At 37.0% G+C, this 15692-nt stretch overlaps 1 protein-coding gene across 4 annotated transcripts; it reads left to right on the top strand.

Annotated features, from left to right (window-relative positions):
* The first annotated feature begins 4873 nt into the window (after positions 1–4873).
* On the top strand, positions 4874–15015 carry LOC107832086 (uncharacterized). Of its 4 annotated transcripts, none has more exons than XM_075228084.1 (10): positions 4874–5100; positions 7912–8102; positions 8612–8748; positions 9556–9600; positions 9688–9741; positions 10370–10474; positions 10574–10780; positions 12346–12431; positions 13396–14291; positions 14420–15015. In XM_075228084.1, the coding sequence occupies exons 2-10, from the start codon at positions 7922–7924 to the stop codon at positions 14698–14700; spliced, it is 1992 nt and encodes a 663-aa protein (XP_075084185.1). In that variant the 5' UTR covers positions 4874–5100; positions 7912–7921; the 3' UTR covers positions 14701–15015. The 4 variants fall into 4 exon arrangements, with proteins under 4 accessions (XP_075084185.1, XP_075084187.1, XP_075084188.1 ...); XM_075228085.1 differs by having other exon boundaries at positions 4878–5100; positions 10574–11845; XM_075228086.1 differs by lacking the exons at positions 10370–10474; positions 10574–10780 and having other exon boundaries at positions 4876–5100.
* The last annotated feature ends 677 nt before the right edge of the window (positions 15016–15692 follow it).

Below are 15692 nucleotides of genomic sequence, written 5' to 3'. Positions count from 1 at the left end.
GAGTTTTTAAAATTGAAATTTATTTTGAGTGTGGATATTATTGGAGTAGATTGGTGTCACGATCCAAAATCTCACCGGAGTCGTGATGGCGCCTAACATTGCTTGCTAGGCAAGCCAACAATAAATATATAAAAATAATTTTAACAATAAGAATGAAATAATTTCAAGTAGCGGAATGGTATAAATAAGTGAAGTTTAAATGTCATTACAACTTAAATCTACTCCAAAACCTGGTGTCACCGAGTGCATGATCTCTATAAAAATACTAAATACAAAGTTAGAACAAAATACAATACTGTCTCGAAGACTGAACAATAAGAACATAAGTTAAAAGAGAGGACTTCAAGGCCCGCGAACGAAATAGCAGTGCTACCAAGAATCCCTCAAGAAAATCCGGATACAACTCACTAGCGACCGTCGCTATCAGCAACATCTGGATGTACACATGAAGTGCAGAGTATAGTATGCGTACAACCGACCCGATATACTCAATAAGTAGCAAGCCTAACCTCGGACTGAAAGCAGTGACGAGCTTGGCAAGGTCCGATGCTCACTTTCCACAGCCAACAATATCAATAACATCAGAATAATAGCATATAAAGAAAAATAACTCAAATAATAACATGCTCAGCTTAACACAACAAGAGGAGAACTAGACATGCTTTTCAGATATAACAGTCAGGGCATCTAACTTTCATATAATTCACTTAGACAAGTATTTAACAAGATAAAAACTGTAATATCAAGCTCTAAACATCAAGTAGAGACATCAAATACCAATTAGCATGAGGAATAATACAACTATATGCCTGCATGTTAGTTATACATGCCAAATCAACAAATAATCACAGTTTAAATATCAAATATACACAATTTCAGCATATTAAAAGTTCCTGGCACACAATGCCTCCCAATCATAGTCTCAACACTCTCACGGTGCCTGGCAAGATACCCATGGATCCTCACACACACACATATACACACTCTCAACATTGTACGGGGTGTTTGACATAAGTCCATCTCCAAGCACATAACGTATGCCTGCACTCACAGGGCCCAAAGTTGCATGGGTTATCACCTAACTTCAGAGGGGCGGATCCTAGCCCAAGCGCTGATCAGATCAAAAGTCAACGATCATCATGATACAACCCAAATAGCCTGGCACATGCGTCACCTCACTATCAATACCACTCAGCCCAATATGGGGCCTGGCATATGCGTCAACCTCAATATTAATATCAATATGGCTTTATGGCCCGGCTCAATCATCAATCCGCTCAGATCTCAATATGCCAACATCTCATAGTATCATAATTAATATACAGCACGGATTACGCCAACATGCCATAAATCCACTCAAAACCATGTCACACAAGTAAGGACGCTAACAACATGTGAGATAACATGTAACAAGTATACAAAGATAGTGATATAAAATACGGATATAATATCATGACCAAAAAGTATGACTACGACTAAGATAAATATCACAACATAGCAAAAAAAGCCCTATCATACCTCAACAAATAAGCAAATAGCCTAGACATGAAGTCTAGCATGAATAATAGCCCATGTAGTCATACAAGTGGAAAAAATACGATATCAAATAAGCATGAAAGCAAAACAAGGCATATAATGGCCTAAGAATTATCTGAATCATGAATAATCACAGTACACACATATACGCTCATCACCATGCATATATGTCATCCCCAATACATAACAAATATGGCCAACGGGAAAATTTTCCTCAAACCAAGTTTAGGCAAGATACTTACCTCATTCGTCTAGTCTTCAACCTCGGATCGCTTCAAAAACCTCGATCTAGACCTCCAATCGCACAAATCCAAGCCAAATATCATCCAAGGAAGTCAATAATTCCATAGGAAGCAATCCCAATCCATAAAGCTTCAATTTTTAAAGATATTCCCAAAAGTCAATAAAAGTCAACCCCGGTCCACATGCCCAAAATCCGAACCAATACAATCTATTGACCCACAACCTGACGAGTCCAAATATATAATTAGTTTTCAAAATCAAGTCCAAATCGATACTCAAATCCCCAAAATACACTCTCTTAAAGTGTAGACAAAAACCCAAAATTTCCTTTCAAAATTCAAAATTTTAGGTATAGACATCCATGGGTAATCAAGATATAAAGCCAAATCCAAGTAAAAATTGCGTACCTCTAATGTAGTAGTGAAATTTCTCTTCAACTTCTCCTCATCTAGAAGTCTAGGGCTCAAAATATGAAATAATAGGCAAACTCCCGAAATTGGCAACTTAAATAGTTTGCCCACTAGTGCACATCGCGATCGCGGCACCATAAGCGCGATTGTGATTCACAAAAAATCATCCTGCCTCAGACACTGCTTTGCAAACGCGGCACATAAAACATGAATGTGTAGGCCAATTGGCATCACTACTCCGTGAATACGAGATCTAAGATGCGAATTCGACCTCCTGCTGACCAACCTCCCCCAATACATCGCGAACACGATGCCTAACGCGCGAACGCAATGGCCAGCTACCACATCTCTCTCTGAACGCGGTCCCTCCATCGCCAATGCGTTGCATAAACCACCAGTGGCCTAAGAATCCTCCACGAACGCGCTCGTCCTTCCGCGATCACGTAGCTTAACATATGCACCACAAAATCAAAAATACAATCTCAATCAAAAAATGCCCAAAATCACCCCAGAACTCACTCGAGCCCTGCGGGACCCTGTCCAATCATACCAACAAGTTCAAATATATTATCCAAACTTATCCAAATATTCAAAACACCAAAATTAACATCAAAACTAAGAATTGACGTTCAAGATCATTCTCTTAACTTCATGAACTCCTACCTTGCTACCTATCGTCCGATTCAAGCCTAACCAATCTGGATTCCAACCAAACTTTGCACACAAATCTCAATTGACAAAAGGAACCTATTTCAACTTTCGGAACAACAATCTAAACTCGATACCGTCAAAGTTAACTCCCCGTCAAACTTGTGAACTCTCAAATTTTTCAAATTGCCAACTTTCGACAAATAGAGCCAAAACCTTATATGAACATCCAAAATCAAATTCGAACATACGTCCAAGTCTAAAATCACTGTACGAAACCTATTGAAACCATCGAATCTCAATACCGAGGTCGTTTACTCAAAAGTCAAATCTTGGTCAACTCTTCCAACTTAAAGCTTCCAAATTGAAAATTACCCAAATCAACTCCGAACCTCTCGAAAATCGAAATCAACCATATATGCGAGTCATAATGCATAATATGAAGCTGCTCAAGGTCTCAAACCGTCGTACGAAGTGCTAAAGCTCAAAATGATCGGTCAGGTCATTACAATTGGGTACATCTCAATGAGTTTGAATCTCAATTTTGGGACAATTTACTTGAGATTTGAGGTGGTTTGGATTTAAATTTGAGCCAAATTCAAAGTAGAAGATAAACATGGAAGAACATGATATGTGTATCTCATTTTGCATCTTCGATATATTATTTGTGTATCCCTTATGTATCCCTATATATCCATGTATAAGTATGTGTGAGATACATATTATATACATGTCGCATTGAAAATTTTAACTCGAATTAAACTATAAATTTTGACTCCAACCCAGTTCATATTACCTCTAATCTTTCTCAAATTTTGTATACTGCGTTATCTATATATTTTCAACGAATTTCAACCATACCCATTTATAAACAAAATATTTTCGCCTATGTTTTTTGAATGTTATATATCATTAATAACGAATTTTAATTTCAAGCCAGTCGAAATACCTCAATCTCTCTCAAATTTTATATATTGTCTTGTTTATGTATTTTCAATGAATTCCAATTATACCCACTAAAAATTCTTTTTTTCTAGGTTTTTGGCATGTTGTATATCATTGGTAACTTTTTGGCTATTTTTAGTAGCATGACTTAATAAGTAATTGTTGGTAAGTATTATCTATTTGTGATTATTCCTATAGTTTTCTCTAATGGATAATTATTTGTTACTAATGGACCATATCAAATCATTTTTTATTTGGGTGATTAGATTTACATCAACAAAATTATAAACTATATTAAACTTTTAACTTTCACTAAAGCGTATTTATATATGTTCTTTGCATATATGTAAATAGAATGAAAATATAGAATAATTTTATTATTAGTCGAATTGTGTAAGCGGAATCAAAATTTCTATTTTGGAACGAAAATGATGTTTATTTTGAGTCAAATCATGCCACTAAGAATTTGTCTTTCTAATCGATTCATACGAATTGGGTCGAAACAATTTTGAAATATAAAAGAATATTTATTTTTAGTTGAATTATGTGAATTGGTTAATAGAAAATCAAAATTTTCATCTTGAAATGAAAATAATATTTATTACGAGCTGAATGTAGCATGCTACTAAATATTTATCTTTTCTATCGATTCAATCAGATTTGTTTGAAATAACTTCAGGCCAGGTGGGGATGAATAAAAACAAAAACAACTTACTTCAACAAGAATAGTAATAATTTTAAAATCTTTATCCCTTGCTCTAATGGATTAAATAAATTAAATTTGCAGTTCATAAAGTTTGAAAAGAAATCAATAAATACCGATATTATGTTAGTTCAATTTGGGGTGTGTGTGTATATATAATGAAATTAAATTAATAATAATGAATTTAGTTTATTTTGGACCAAACCACAAAATAGCCATATTTATTCTCCAAACTCTTACAAATAACTTTTTTGCCTAAAAAAGTATTAATTAATGGACATTAAAAAGATGAAGTATACTGTATAGTGTATACATAAAAAAGTAGAATATTTTTAAAGGACAAAAGAAAAAAAGAAATTTATATTATCCCTTTTCTTTTGTATTTTCCACGTAAGTTTCTCCTTCCTTTTCTCTCTCATTTTCTTCTTCTTCGTCTCTCTCCGTGTCCCTCCCCCTTCTTCTGAACATTTCGCCGACCAGTCCCTTATTTGTCGATACATACATACACACACTTCACATATTCACATACTTCTCTTTTCCTAAAAACTACTTTTAATTCCGTTGATCTCTCTCTCTCTCTCTCTGTGGATCCTTCGCCAACACCGTCACACTCTGGTATGCCAACTTGCTTCTGTCTTCTTTAACACGTTTGATGTAGTCCCATCACGGATCAGCTGCCGAAAATTTTATTTCATTTCAATCTGTGTACTTTTACTTTGATCTGATTTATATGTATTTTTAGATGTTTTTGTTATTTTGTCTCTCTTTTTTCGTTGTTATTTGTTTTAATTGGCATTGGAGTCACATGAATTAAGTTCTTGGTTCTTGAGCTCTTCTTGATAACATAGCACTTGCAATGCATTTACTACTCCCTCATCTCAAATGATTTGGGTTATTTGACTGTAGACAGAGTTTTAAAAATAATGGAAAACTTTAAACAGAATACTCTAAGTAGTCTTAGTACCGGAATACATTTTTTTTTTTTTTTTTGTATCTACCGGACCCTAAGTGTAAAATGAGAATGTAAAGATTATGTAGTTTCTAAATAAAGAAACGGTCTTCGTGCCAATTCTTTTGGGATGGATGAAAAAAGAGGAGTGTTACTAAATTGGAGTGGTTTTTTTTTTTTTTTTTTGTGTGTGTGTGTGGGGGGGGGGGGGGGTGACTCATTGGTCTAGGCACTTTTCGATGGTTACTGTGTTGTTGACGGCGTCCTTTAACTTTTCTGGATCTTTTCATACCAAATATGCTACCATTGCTTTCTGTTTATGTAAAGTAGATTGGATTTCACAACAGCATGGATTTATCTTTTACAAATGCGCCTAATATTTTGGAGAATTAGGTGTACATGTTGCATGGCCATGTGATTTGATTTAATGCTTGGTAGTTTTGTGGCATTTAGCTAAGAATTCTATATCAGCCAGACTTTTAGTATATATAGATGCATAAAGTGTAATAGTCATGGACCAGGTGGCACCGCATTATTATCCTATGATGATATCTTTTAGTGCACCGTAAGAAGGAACGTCTTCTTGTTGTATAATAATTGCTGATAAGCCTATAAGGCTATAAGCAACTACTGTGTGATACCAGCACAGTAGAAAAGTTTTGGTCCTGTGTGCTGCTTTGCCAACCATTTCTTTGTTTTCTTGTTTTATTGATAATGTAATGAAGATTCTGTTTTCCTTAACTTTCTAGTGAAATCCAGTTAAATCTAGTCTTGGAGCATGTGTTCGATTTTCTACCAACTTATGAGTTATTATTGAGATATGATAACATATCATAATTGATAAAGAATGCTCCCAATTCAAATGGAATTTGCATTGGCCTGATCTTTTGGAATATAGTAAACATGTGGATAACATTAATTTGTTTTGGCTCTTACCTGTTGTATCTACGAGGGAAATCTAGTATCGAGAACAACAATTAGAGCTGGCACATCAGGTATTTAGTGGGAATCTAACCTACAATAGCTTTTGCAAATGATAACGATTTCATCATCATCTTCTGATCTGTCTTTTGGGAGCATATGGGAACTTGAATTGAAATAGATAGGATAGGTCCAAATGCTTCAATACACCTTTGAGTTTTCAATGGGATTTAGTTGAGATTAGACTCAATATACCTCCTCGACTTGTCAGAGATTTAGTTTAGGATATTTAGGGACGTTATTAGGAAAAAATCTCTTCTACAGAAACACTACCTTTTGTAACAGTTGCTAATTCTACAGAGTTTGCCTCTTTCTTTCCGCTTCTCCTTCCGGTCACCTTTAGTACCATACACAAATCTAGGTTCTCTGAATGTCAAGTTGATTGAAGGTTCGGTGTAAACTTTACTGTCAAAGCAACAAACGTTCTAATGTCTCGATGTTCAAAAGGCATGACTAGTTGTACTCACAAATTGTCATTTTAGTTGCCTTTTCGCAGGTTCTCAAGTATAGACTATTGCTTCAGACAAAATATATACGTATACTACGTAGGATTGAATCTCTGAGTAGCTTTTCTTGCTCTGTATATTGACAAACTCTTTGCTTTTGAGAAGTCTTTTCCCACGTGATGAAGAAGAAAGAGAAGTACAATTTGATCAAATTACTTCTAGATTAAAATGCGAAATGAATGAATCAACTTTAAATCTTTGAACATTAATAAAGCTAACCAGGAAAGCAAGCCTACTACCAGGGGCGGTTTGCACTGCCATGTGGATTTTGGGTTTGTTTAGTGTAGCCTATTAAGGCAATCCAGAGAACCTCCAAGAAATTATGCATCTTTGAGTCGGAGGTGGCTTGGGGAAGTTAACCTTTTCACTTTCTGGAAATGAAGATGACATTGCTTAGGGGACCTTTACCTCCAGAATAGAAAATTGGTAGAGGATTTGCTCCCGTAGATTAATCCCTGGCACCTACTTAAAAACATATTTATGCAACTGAGATCTTCAAGTTTCACCTAGAAAATCCACAAATGAATAGTAGTAAAATATCTAAGATGGGCTTCAACAAATATTTGTATTCCCCTTACTCCGTTAGTTGCATGTCTCTAAATTTAGAATATAATAAGCAGTTTGAGCTCAGGACAACTTGATATTGCAGAAATGCCTAGTCATTTGACATTCAAATTGTTTCTGCTGTAAATTGTGTTATTTAGTTTAATTATCAGCAGCCATTGATACCTGTGCTATGTGATTTATGATTCTGCCTGGCAGTAGGCCAAAGTTATGAGTTGTTTAAATCATTTCTGTTTTTTTAAAAATATTTTGAGAAGGATTTTTTGTATTTTGTACATACCACCACAACGTAAGTGTGCATGCAGACATATACCTAACTCATGCTGCAGAATATGTTATTTTTTTAATTTGTGTATGCCAAACTTATCAAAAAAACATTGTAAATGTCAAATTTAGTTTCTGAAGTTCCCTTTTATGATCTATTAGTTGTGGATAGATGCCAGTTGCAAAACTCCGCATAGGTGGTACTTCAGATGCAATGAAAGCAGAGGAGGTGAACGATTCACTTGATACTTTCATTAGACACGCTATGGGAAAGGAACCTCTGCTTTCTTTCCCAAGAACGGGGGAAGGTCCTGTTCAATGGATTCAATGGCTTAATTCTTTAGATCAGCCAGGTACCGAACTTAAAACCTGGTGTTCATAGCATACAACATTTCCTCTTTTTTTTTTTTTGTTGGTTTAACCATCTGGTATCAAAGCACACTGGCCCGACTAATCCGGATTCTAGCTGCATAGGGAAGAGCTCCCTACTAGAAGTTTTTCCATTCCTAGGGCTCGAACCTGAGCCTTTGGTAAAGGGTGGAGGGAAAGGGATCCCATCCATTCCACCATGCTCCTTGGTGGTATAGTATAAAACATTTCACTAGGTTCTCATGCATGTTAAATTAGTGGATCAAGGAATTTACTGATATTTCAACAGATGTGGATCCCTCAAGCTGGAATAGAATGTTAGTTTAGTCATCGAAAATGCTTTAAGCGACAGTGTTTGATGCATTAGCTGCAGATGCCAATAAGTAGCCTGAAAAGGACTATCTGAAGATTCTCCAGACTGTAACAGGTCGCATACAGGACTATGGCATAAGCCATGAATATTGATAGGCTTCTGTTACTTTTTTTTTTGCAGATATTACTGGATGGCCTTTTTTGACACCTTCAAGAGTTCAGATGCAGAAGTGTGAGAAATGTTCCAGGGAATTTTTTTCACCTATTAATCACAGAAGACATATACTTGTGCACCGCAGATCCTTAAATCTTGATAAGGTATATCTCAGACTTAGAGGCCTTTTTCTTTTTATTTGATGTGTTTTAATGCTGGAAAAGATTTGGAGGTTTACCATTTGAGTACATGTAGTTATTGTAAAGGCTCGCATAAATTCTAAGCTAGGTGCAGCACATAATGGGTGCTTCTTAAGCAGTGCTTCAGTGTAGGCACTAAGGCGTTACAACCCATGGTTCTCTCTTGATGAGAGCAACACTAACCATTAAATATAGTTTGTAAAAAAAAATGATATATTAATTGTTAAGGAGACATTGTGAGCAATATGCTATTAGAATATGAATTTTAATCAATGTTAGCGAGACACTTCAGAAAAAAATCTTTCTACACTACTCAGAAATTCAAAATAACTTGTAAACTCAATTAATATATTTTTTGATTCATATAATTTACTTGCAGTTCTTTCAATCTTTAGACACCATATAATTGTTATCTGTGCTTATAGTTATTCTTGCACAGCAGTATATATATATATATATATATATATATATATATATATATATATATATATATATTTTTTTTCGTTTGCGCTTTTCTTCATTAAGGGGCACGCTTAAATAGTTAAATAGCGCTTTGCGCTCAGAGCCCCAGCAGAAATTGGTATTTTTTTTAACTCTTTTCGCCTTTGAAAACACTGGCATATCTTCTGTCATTTGCAGTATCATTTCCATTGTGGTGAATGTTCTTGTTTTTTGATTAGGTAACTAAATCTTGATATCATATATACTTGTCAATACAGGGCGCGTTGGATGTGCATGTGCTGAATCTTATGTTTTATTTACATTTTGTAGGAGTCTCGTAAATACAGGGATTTGTTGGCAGCATTCTGGGACAAGGTAATTTTCTCTTCCTCACTCCCTAATTCTTTGTGTGCCTTGTTCCATAATGGTTATTTATGTTGTCTGTATCACTGCTACATACAGCTCTCAGTGGATGAGGTTAAGGAAGTTGTATCATTGCAAGATATTTCATTAAAGGTAATTGCCTGATTCCATGTGTCCGCTGTCTTACGTATGTTTTTTCTTGACTTGGAACTTAAAGTGAGTTTATTTTTAAATGGAAAAAATATATGAAATGGAACTGAAAGTGAGTTCTTCCCCTGCAATTTTGACACAGAAATGTGATGATAACTTGGAATTGACTGAAGGTAGAACAAATGCCCCTAGGGACAGTAATAGAATAATAATCTAGGCTATTCGTGGTGCGCAGCAAGACAAATCCCTCCTCTTCTGTTCTGGTAGATAATGTGAACTTGAGAAGACCAGATAGAACACCTGCATGTGTTCCTCCCATTGGCTACGAGAAATTACAGCTTATTTCCCCTGGGTTTGCATAAACTGGACGTAGTCTCTGTCTCCCTTTATTCAGCGATAATTTTCTGTAGTAATTGAGCATTTCCACATTTAAGCTCATTGTATTAGCTTAGTTTTGATTAGAACAAACTATATAGTTTATACAAATGGTATTTATGCTAAAAATCTTTTCTTTTCAAAGCTGTTTATGACTAGCGGAGTTCTTTTGGGCTACTGATAAAAACTTGTCTGAACATTTCTCCCCTCCCACACTTTATAGAGTGTTAGATTGTAATTGCCATAGTTCTTTTAGGAAATTGCTGGATCTTCACTTGTTCATGCCTTGGCAACAGCTTTGGGCAAACCTGGGTTTTGGACTCTTCCTCGTGGTTATGTAAGGGCTGGTTCAAAGTTGTTGGTTAGTTCTCTATTTCCATTTTCGACTGAGTATTATTGAACCAACAACAAAAGAAAAGTGAGATAAGAGCCAACGACACTAAATAGGATCAATTTGCAGGAAGTCGTCCAAGCTAAAACTTTCAGGCCTCCAGTGACTTCCCAGGAGTTATTTAGTATCCTTGAAGATGCTACTGAGAGAACATTCTTATGTGCTGGCACGGCTGACTCGGTGCAAAAATATGTTTTCGATGGGGAAGCTTCTAAAATTGGTTTTGACGCGAAGAATCTGGTTGCTTGCACAAGCTTCCTTTTTGAACAGAAACTGGTAGAATCTTTTTATTTTTCCTGAGAACTTTCCGGCTTTATGTGTTGAACCTATACTTTTTTCACATCTATATACGTGATGGTGCCATCTGTATTTGCATGATACTGTTAGATTCAGTTCGTTGTTTAATGTTATCTTTAAGACGAAGAAGATGCCCGAAGAATGGAGGTAGAGTACGATGATTCCTTTGTACAAGAACAAGGGTGATATCCAAAACTGCAATAACTATAGGGGTATCAAGCTGCTGAGTCATACTATAAAAATTTGGGAGAGGCTGGTGGAAGTCAGGGTGAGGAAGAGTGTCTATTTCTGAGAATCAGTTTGGATTTCTGCCGGGGCGATCGACTACGGAAGCCATTCATCTGGTGAGGAGATTGGTAGAGCAGTATAGGGAGAGAAAGAAGGACCTACACATGGTGTTTATAGACCTAGAAAAGGCATACGATAAAGTTCCAAGGGAGGTTCTGTGGAGATGTTTGGAGGTTAGCGGCGTTCTGGTAGCTTACACTAGGGTAATCAAGGACATGTATGATGTCTAAAGGTTTCAAGTTGAGCAGGGCCAAAACGGAATACTTGGAGTGTAAGTTCAGTGACGGGACTCATGAAGCGGACGTGAAGGTGAAGCTTGATACCCAAGTCATCCCGAGAAGGAGTAGTTTCAAGTATCTCGGGTCTATAATTCGGGGTAACGGGGAGATTGATGATGAGGTCTCCCACCGTATCGGTGCGGGGAGGATGAAAGTAGTAGAAATGAGGATGCTGAGATGGATGTGTGGGCATACTAGGAGAGATAAGATTAGGAACGAGGTTATTCGGGACAAAGTGGGAGTGGCCCCCCTGGAGGCCAAGATGCGGGAGTTGAGGCTGAGATGGTTCGGGCACGTGCAGAGGAAGAGTACGGATGCTCCTGTTAGTAGGTGTGAGAGGCTGGCCGTGGCGGGGCTGAGAAGGGGTAGAGGAAGGCCGAAAAAGTATTGGGCAGAGGTGATTAGGCAGGATATGGCGCTACTTCAGCTCACAGAGGACATGATCCAGGATAGAAGGGTGTGGAGCTCGAAGATTAAGGTAGTTGTCTAGTAGGTAGTCGAGAGTTCCCCGTTCTTTTTTAGTAGTATTAGTAGCTCCCTTTTTTTCGTTCGCTCTGTGTATCGTATGTTCCAGTTTTTTACTGTTTTCTGTTACTGGTTTCGTTGTTGTTGTTGTTGTTATTCTTATTGTTGTTACTATAGTTGTCTTTCTCCCCTTTTCCTTATCGTCCTTTGTCCCCCTATTCTTTCTTTCTTCTCCGTCTTCTTCCTTTCTCTCTTTTCACCTTTTCTTGAGCCGAGGGTCTATTGGAAATAGCCTCTCTACCTCGCCGGGTAGGGGTAAGGTCTGCGTACACATTACCTTCCCCATACCCCACTTGCGGGATTATACTGGGTATGTTGTTGTTGTTGTATTGTTAGATTCAGTTCCTATTTTTATTCTTGGAAGTGTGGTCACAAGAAGACACTTTTGGTTATGCTTTAAGATTCTGTCCAGCGAACCAGCATCCACAGTAACTGGTATTCATTTATGCTCAGGTAAAAGCATGGGTTGCTGAAAAAGATGCTGAAGCTTTGAGATGCCAAAAGTTGCTTTTTGAGGAGGAAGAAGCTGCTCAAAAAAAGTGAGACACTTTTTACCATATCAACTTATCTTCCCTGATTTTTTCCTTTTTCATGTATTCTACTGAGGTTATGGTGTATCATGATTGCTCCTATGTTCTGAATGACAAGTTACTACATGATAAAGTCATATTTCTTATTTTTTTATGGATAAATAATAAATTTCATTAAAACAAAGGGCAAAAGTTGCCCGTATACAAGAAGTATACCAAAAGATAGAAAACCTTACAAAAAGACATGGTTTTCTATGAATGCTACCCAATCATCTTTACATAAGGGAATTTTGTGGGTGCACCAAAAAACAATAAGCGAAAAGAGGCTATTCCTCAAAAATACAAGATCTTTCTCTACTCCATCAAAGCTCTCCTATTCCTATCTCTCGATACGGTCATATTTCTTAATTCTTATAATTGTTTAGAATAATCTGTTAATGCTTATGACGTAACTATTTCTGGAATAAAAGCATTTATGTGCTCTGAAGATGTGCTCCTGCAGTTTATAACCTTATTTTTTGAAGCAGATTTCTCAACAAGTAGAAGACAGTTTCGTATTTTTATTTGTTTGTCAATTTCTAAACTTACGGATATGGAGGTAAAGAGCCATCGTTATAGTGCTGTGGAGCTTGGGCATTTTGATATTTGCATTTAATTAGACATGGCAAATAACTCATCCGTTTCACCTGGAAGTGACTTATTTTATTATTTGTTGGGAAGTAGATAAAGACAGGGCAGCAATAGCTGTTGTAAGCATTCACCCCTAAGGGGATGGAGCAAGTTTGACATTGGGAGCGAGTTCCGTTCTACTTCAAATAAAAAGATTACTTAGTCAGATGAACTTACTTACCGCGTCAGCCTGACAGTGTTTTAAAACTCTTGGCACTTTTTATCTGAATGAATCTTGGTTTGTCGCTGCTTTGAGGGTATAGCTATTGAATTCCTTTCAATTATTTCTCATGTGATATGCTAGGCAAGCTGAGCTATTGGAAAGGAAAAAAGTGAAAAAGCTTCGACAGAAGGAACAGAAAGCAAAGGAGCAATCAATTGAGGAAAAGGGAATTCTGGAGGCACCAGCTAATATTCCTGACGTATCTGTGGGCATATCCACCTGTCTTGAAATGGTTCAGTTCTCCAGCAATGTAGATACGAGCGTCGAATCCCAGTATGATCTTTGTCACCAACACCTGGATTCAGTTAAAGTTCAAAATCTTGAACCCCGACCAGTGTCTGCCAATAGTCGACGGCGTTTTGCCAATTCCCAGTTGCAAGCACCAAAATCGCAAAGGTTTGGGCGAAATGGTGGTTTCCATAACAATCAAAATCATCAAGCATTGAAAGCTGAGCCTATACAGAAGCACAAGGACAGTGGTACCCCTGTTAATAGCTGTATGATATGGACAAGAAAAGTTAGAGTTGAAAGTGATGATACTTCAATACTGGAGGTGCAGAAAGAGGACATAGATCAGAAGCAGAGGAACTCTGAAGTGATAATTGGTTCTATATCTGTTCCCGTGAAAGATTGCAGCACTCAGCAGCAGGGAAGAGATGATTTTGGAAGCACAGAGCTTCGTAAAAAATGCAATGCTGTAGAGAAGCCAGCTAAGCATGATGCTCTTCAGATTGGGTCAAATAGAGCAGCTGCCAAGCTTTGGAGGCCTGTGAGGCATACAGTTGGAAGACAAGATCCTGAAGAAGAGGGTGTCATGTCTTCAAAGTTTGATGACGGAACATCATTAAATGAAAATAGTTTGCAGTCATGTCCCGTGGACAGCTCTGGCAGTCGTAAGAATTGTCAGGTTCCAGATGGAAATGCACATCAAGGTTTGGGATATTCAAGTATCGCTGCAAAAGCTTTTCTTGCTCAGAGTATGTTTTACTAGCTCTCACGCTTCTATATATTATAATTTTATGCATGCACAAACACAGCCATGCATTTTCTGCTCCAAGTATTCTCTGCTTCTTCTTCATTCTGATTGATCTGAAAATCTATGTAGGATGGAGGGAGGCCATTGCTGGAGATCATGTCAGATTAGTGCTTTCTCCTGACACTGAGTCTTCAGAGCGCCCGGAGGTGCCAAGTAGCAGTTCAGAAGCAGCCCCAGCATCAGATTCTGGGGAACATGGGGTTGTTTCCAGAGCTGACACTGAGCTGACAAAAAATGAAGTTCTTACTTCATCTTCAAGTGGAAGCATTAAGGTCAAGTATAGGCCAAAGCCCGAAAAGGGTGTTAAGACAATGTACATTCCCAAGCAAAAAAACCATCATTTAGGATAAAAGGTAACATTCTTACTCATACCCGAATATGCAGTTTCTAGCCAGTGCAGCAGAGGTTCCTTTTTAGCAGTGGTCTTCTGTGAGAGAGTTAAAAGAAAGGGTTTCTGGAGAAAAATAGCTTGTAGTCCCATCCTCTAGTTTGGGTCCTTACGCATTTCTGGCTCGGGCATTTGCGCCTTACAATTTTGCCGTAATAAGTTTGGGTTTCTTTTTGGTCTTATTTGTCAATTCTTTCCGCTCACCAGATCTCATGTTTGTCCAGACAATGTATGAATACAAATCAATTTATAAAATGATCCCAAAGATTACAGAGCAGCCATTTTTGTCTCTCCGTTGATGTCCACACAGATCCACTCGAGTAAATTTACCTCTCCCTAATTAAAGGCTGGTTTTTGTTTGTTTGTTATGGCGCTCAAATTAAGAACTCAAAATGCAGCAATGGCCAATTGGCTCAAAGTATACAAGAACTAAATCAAAACTAGAATGTTACTCATTGATGATGGTAAAATGAGAACATAAAAAACGAGCTAAAACTTTGATAGCTTGAATTATAGAATACGAGTATTTTTCTATAACAAAGAGATAAAAGGAGATATTCTATAGAGACGAATAGATCAGTCATGTTTTAATATAAATTAACGTCATTACTAAAACCAATTAATACAAATTTGTCTGAAGTTATCTGTTCCATATGCGTTGGCGCTCGTTCAAAATAGTGTAGCTTAATTTTGAATATACGACTACTTGTATTTAATTATCAGGAAAAAAGAAAGAAGTGATTAATTAATTAGGTTACAAATTAAAAGGCGAGCTAATTAATTACTGTCACCACTAGTTTGCCAAATGAGATGCCTCTTTATAAGTAGCCTCAGGCAATTTGACTAAAAGACAGATCCGAAAGAGATGATTATGGAAAGGGAAAAGATAAAACTCGCAAACATTCCTGATCCCAGTTATAGTACTATCCTCATGTTCAATAGTACAATTTATAC

Source organism: Nicotiana tabacum, chromosome 13 (genome assembly GCF_000715075.1).
Source record: "Nicotiana tabacum cultivar K326 chromosome 13, ASM71507v2, whole genome shotgun sequence".
Classification (NCBI taxonomy): domain Eukaryota; kingdom Viridiplantae; phylum Streptophyta; class Magnoliopsida; order Solanales; family Solanaceae; genus Nicotiana; species Nicotiana tabacum.
Note: the sequence above shows the minus strand (reverse complement) of the source record. Positions and strands in the feature narration are given on the sequence as shown.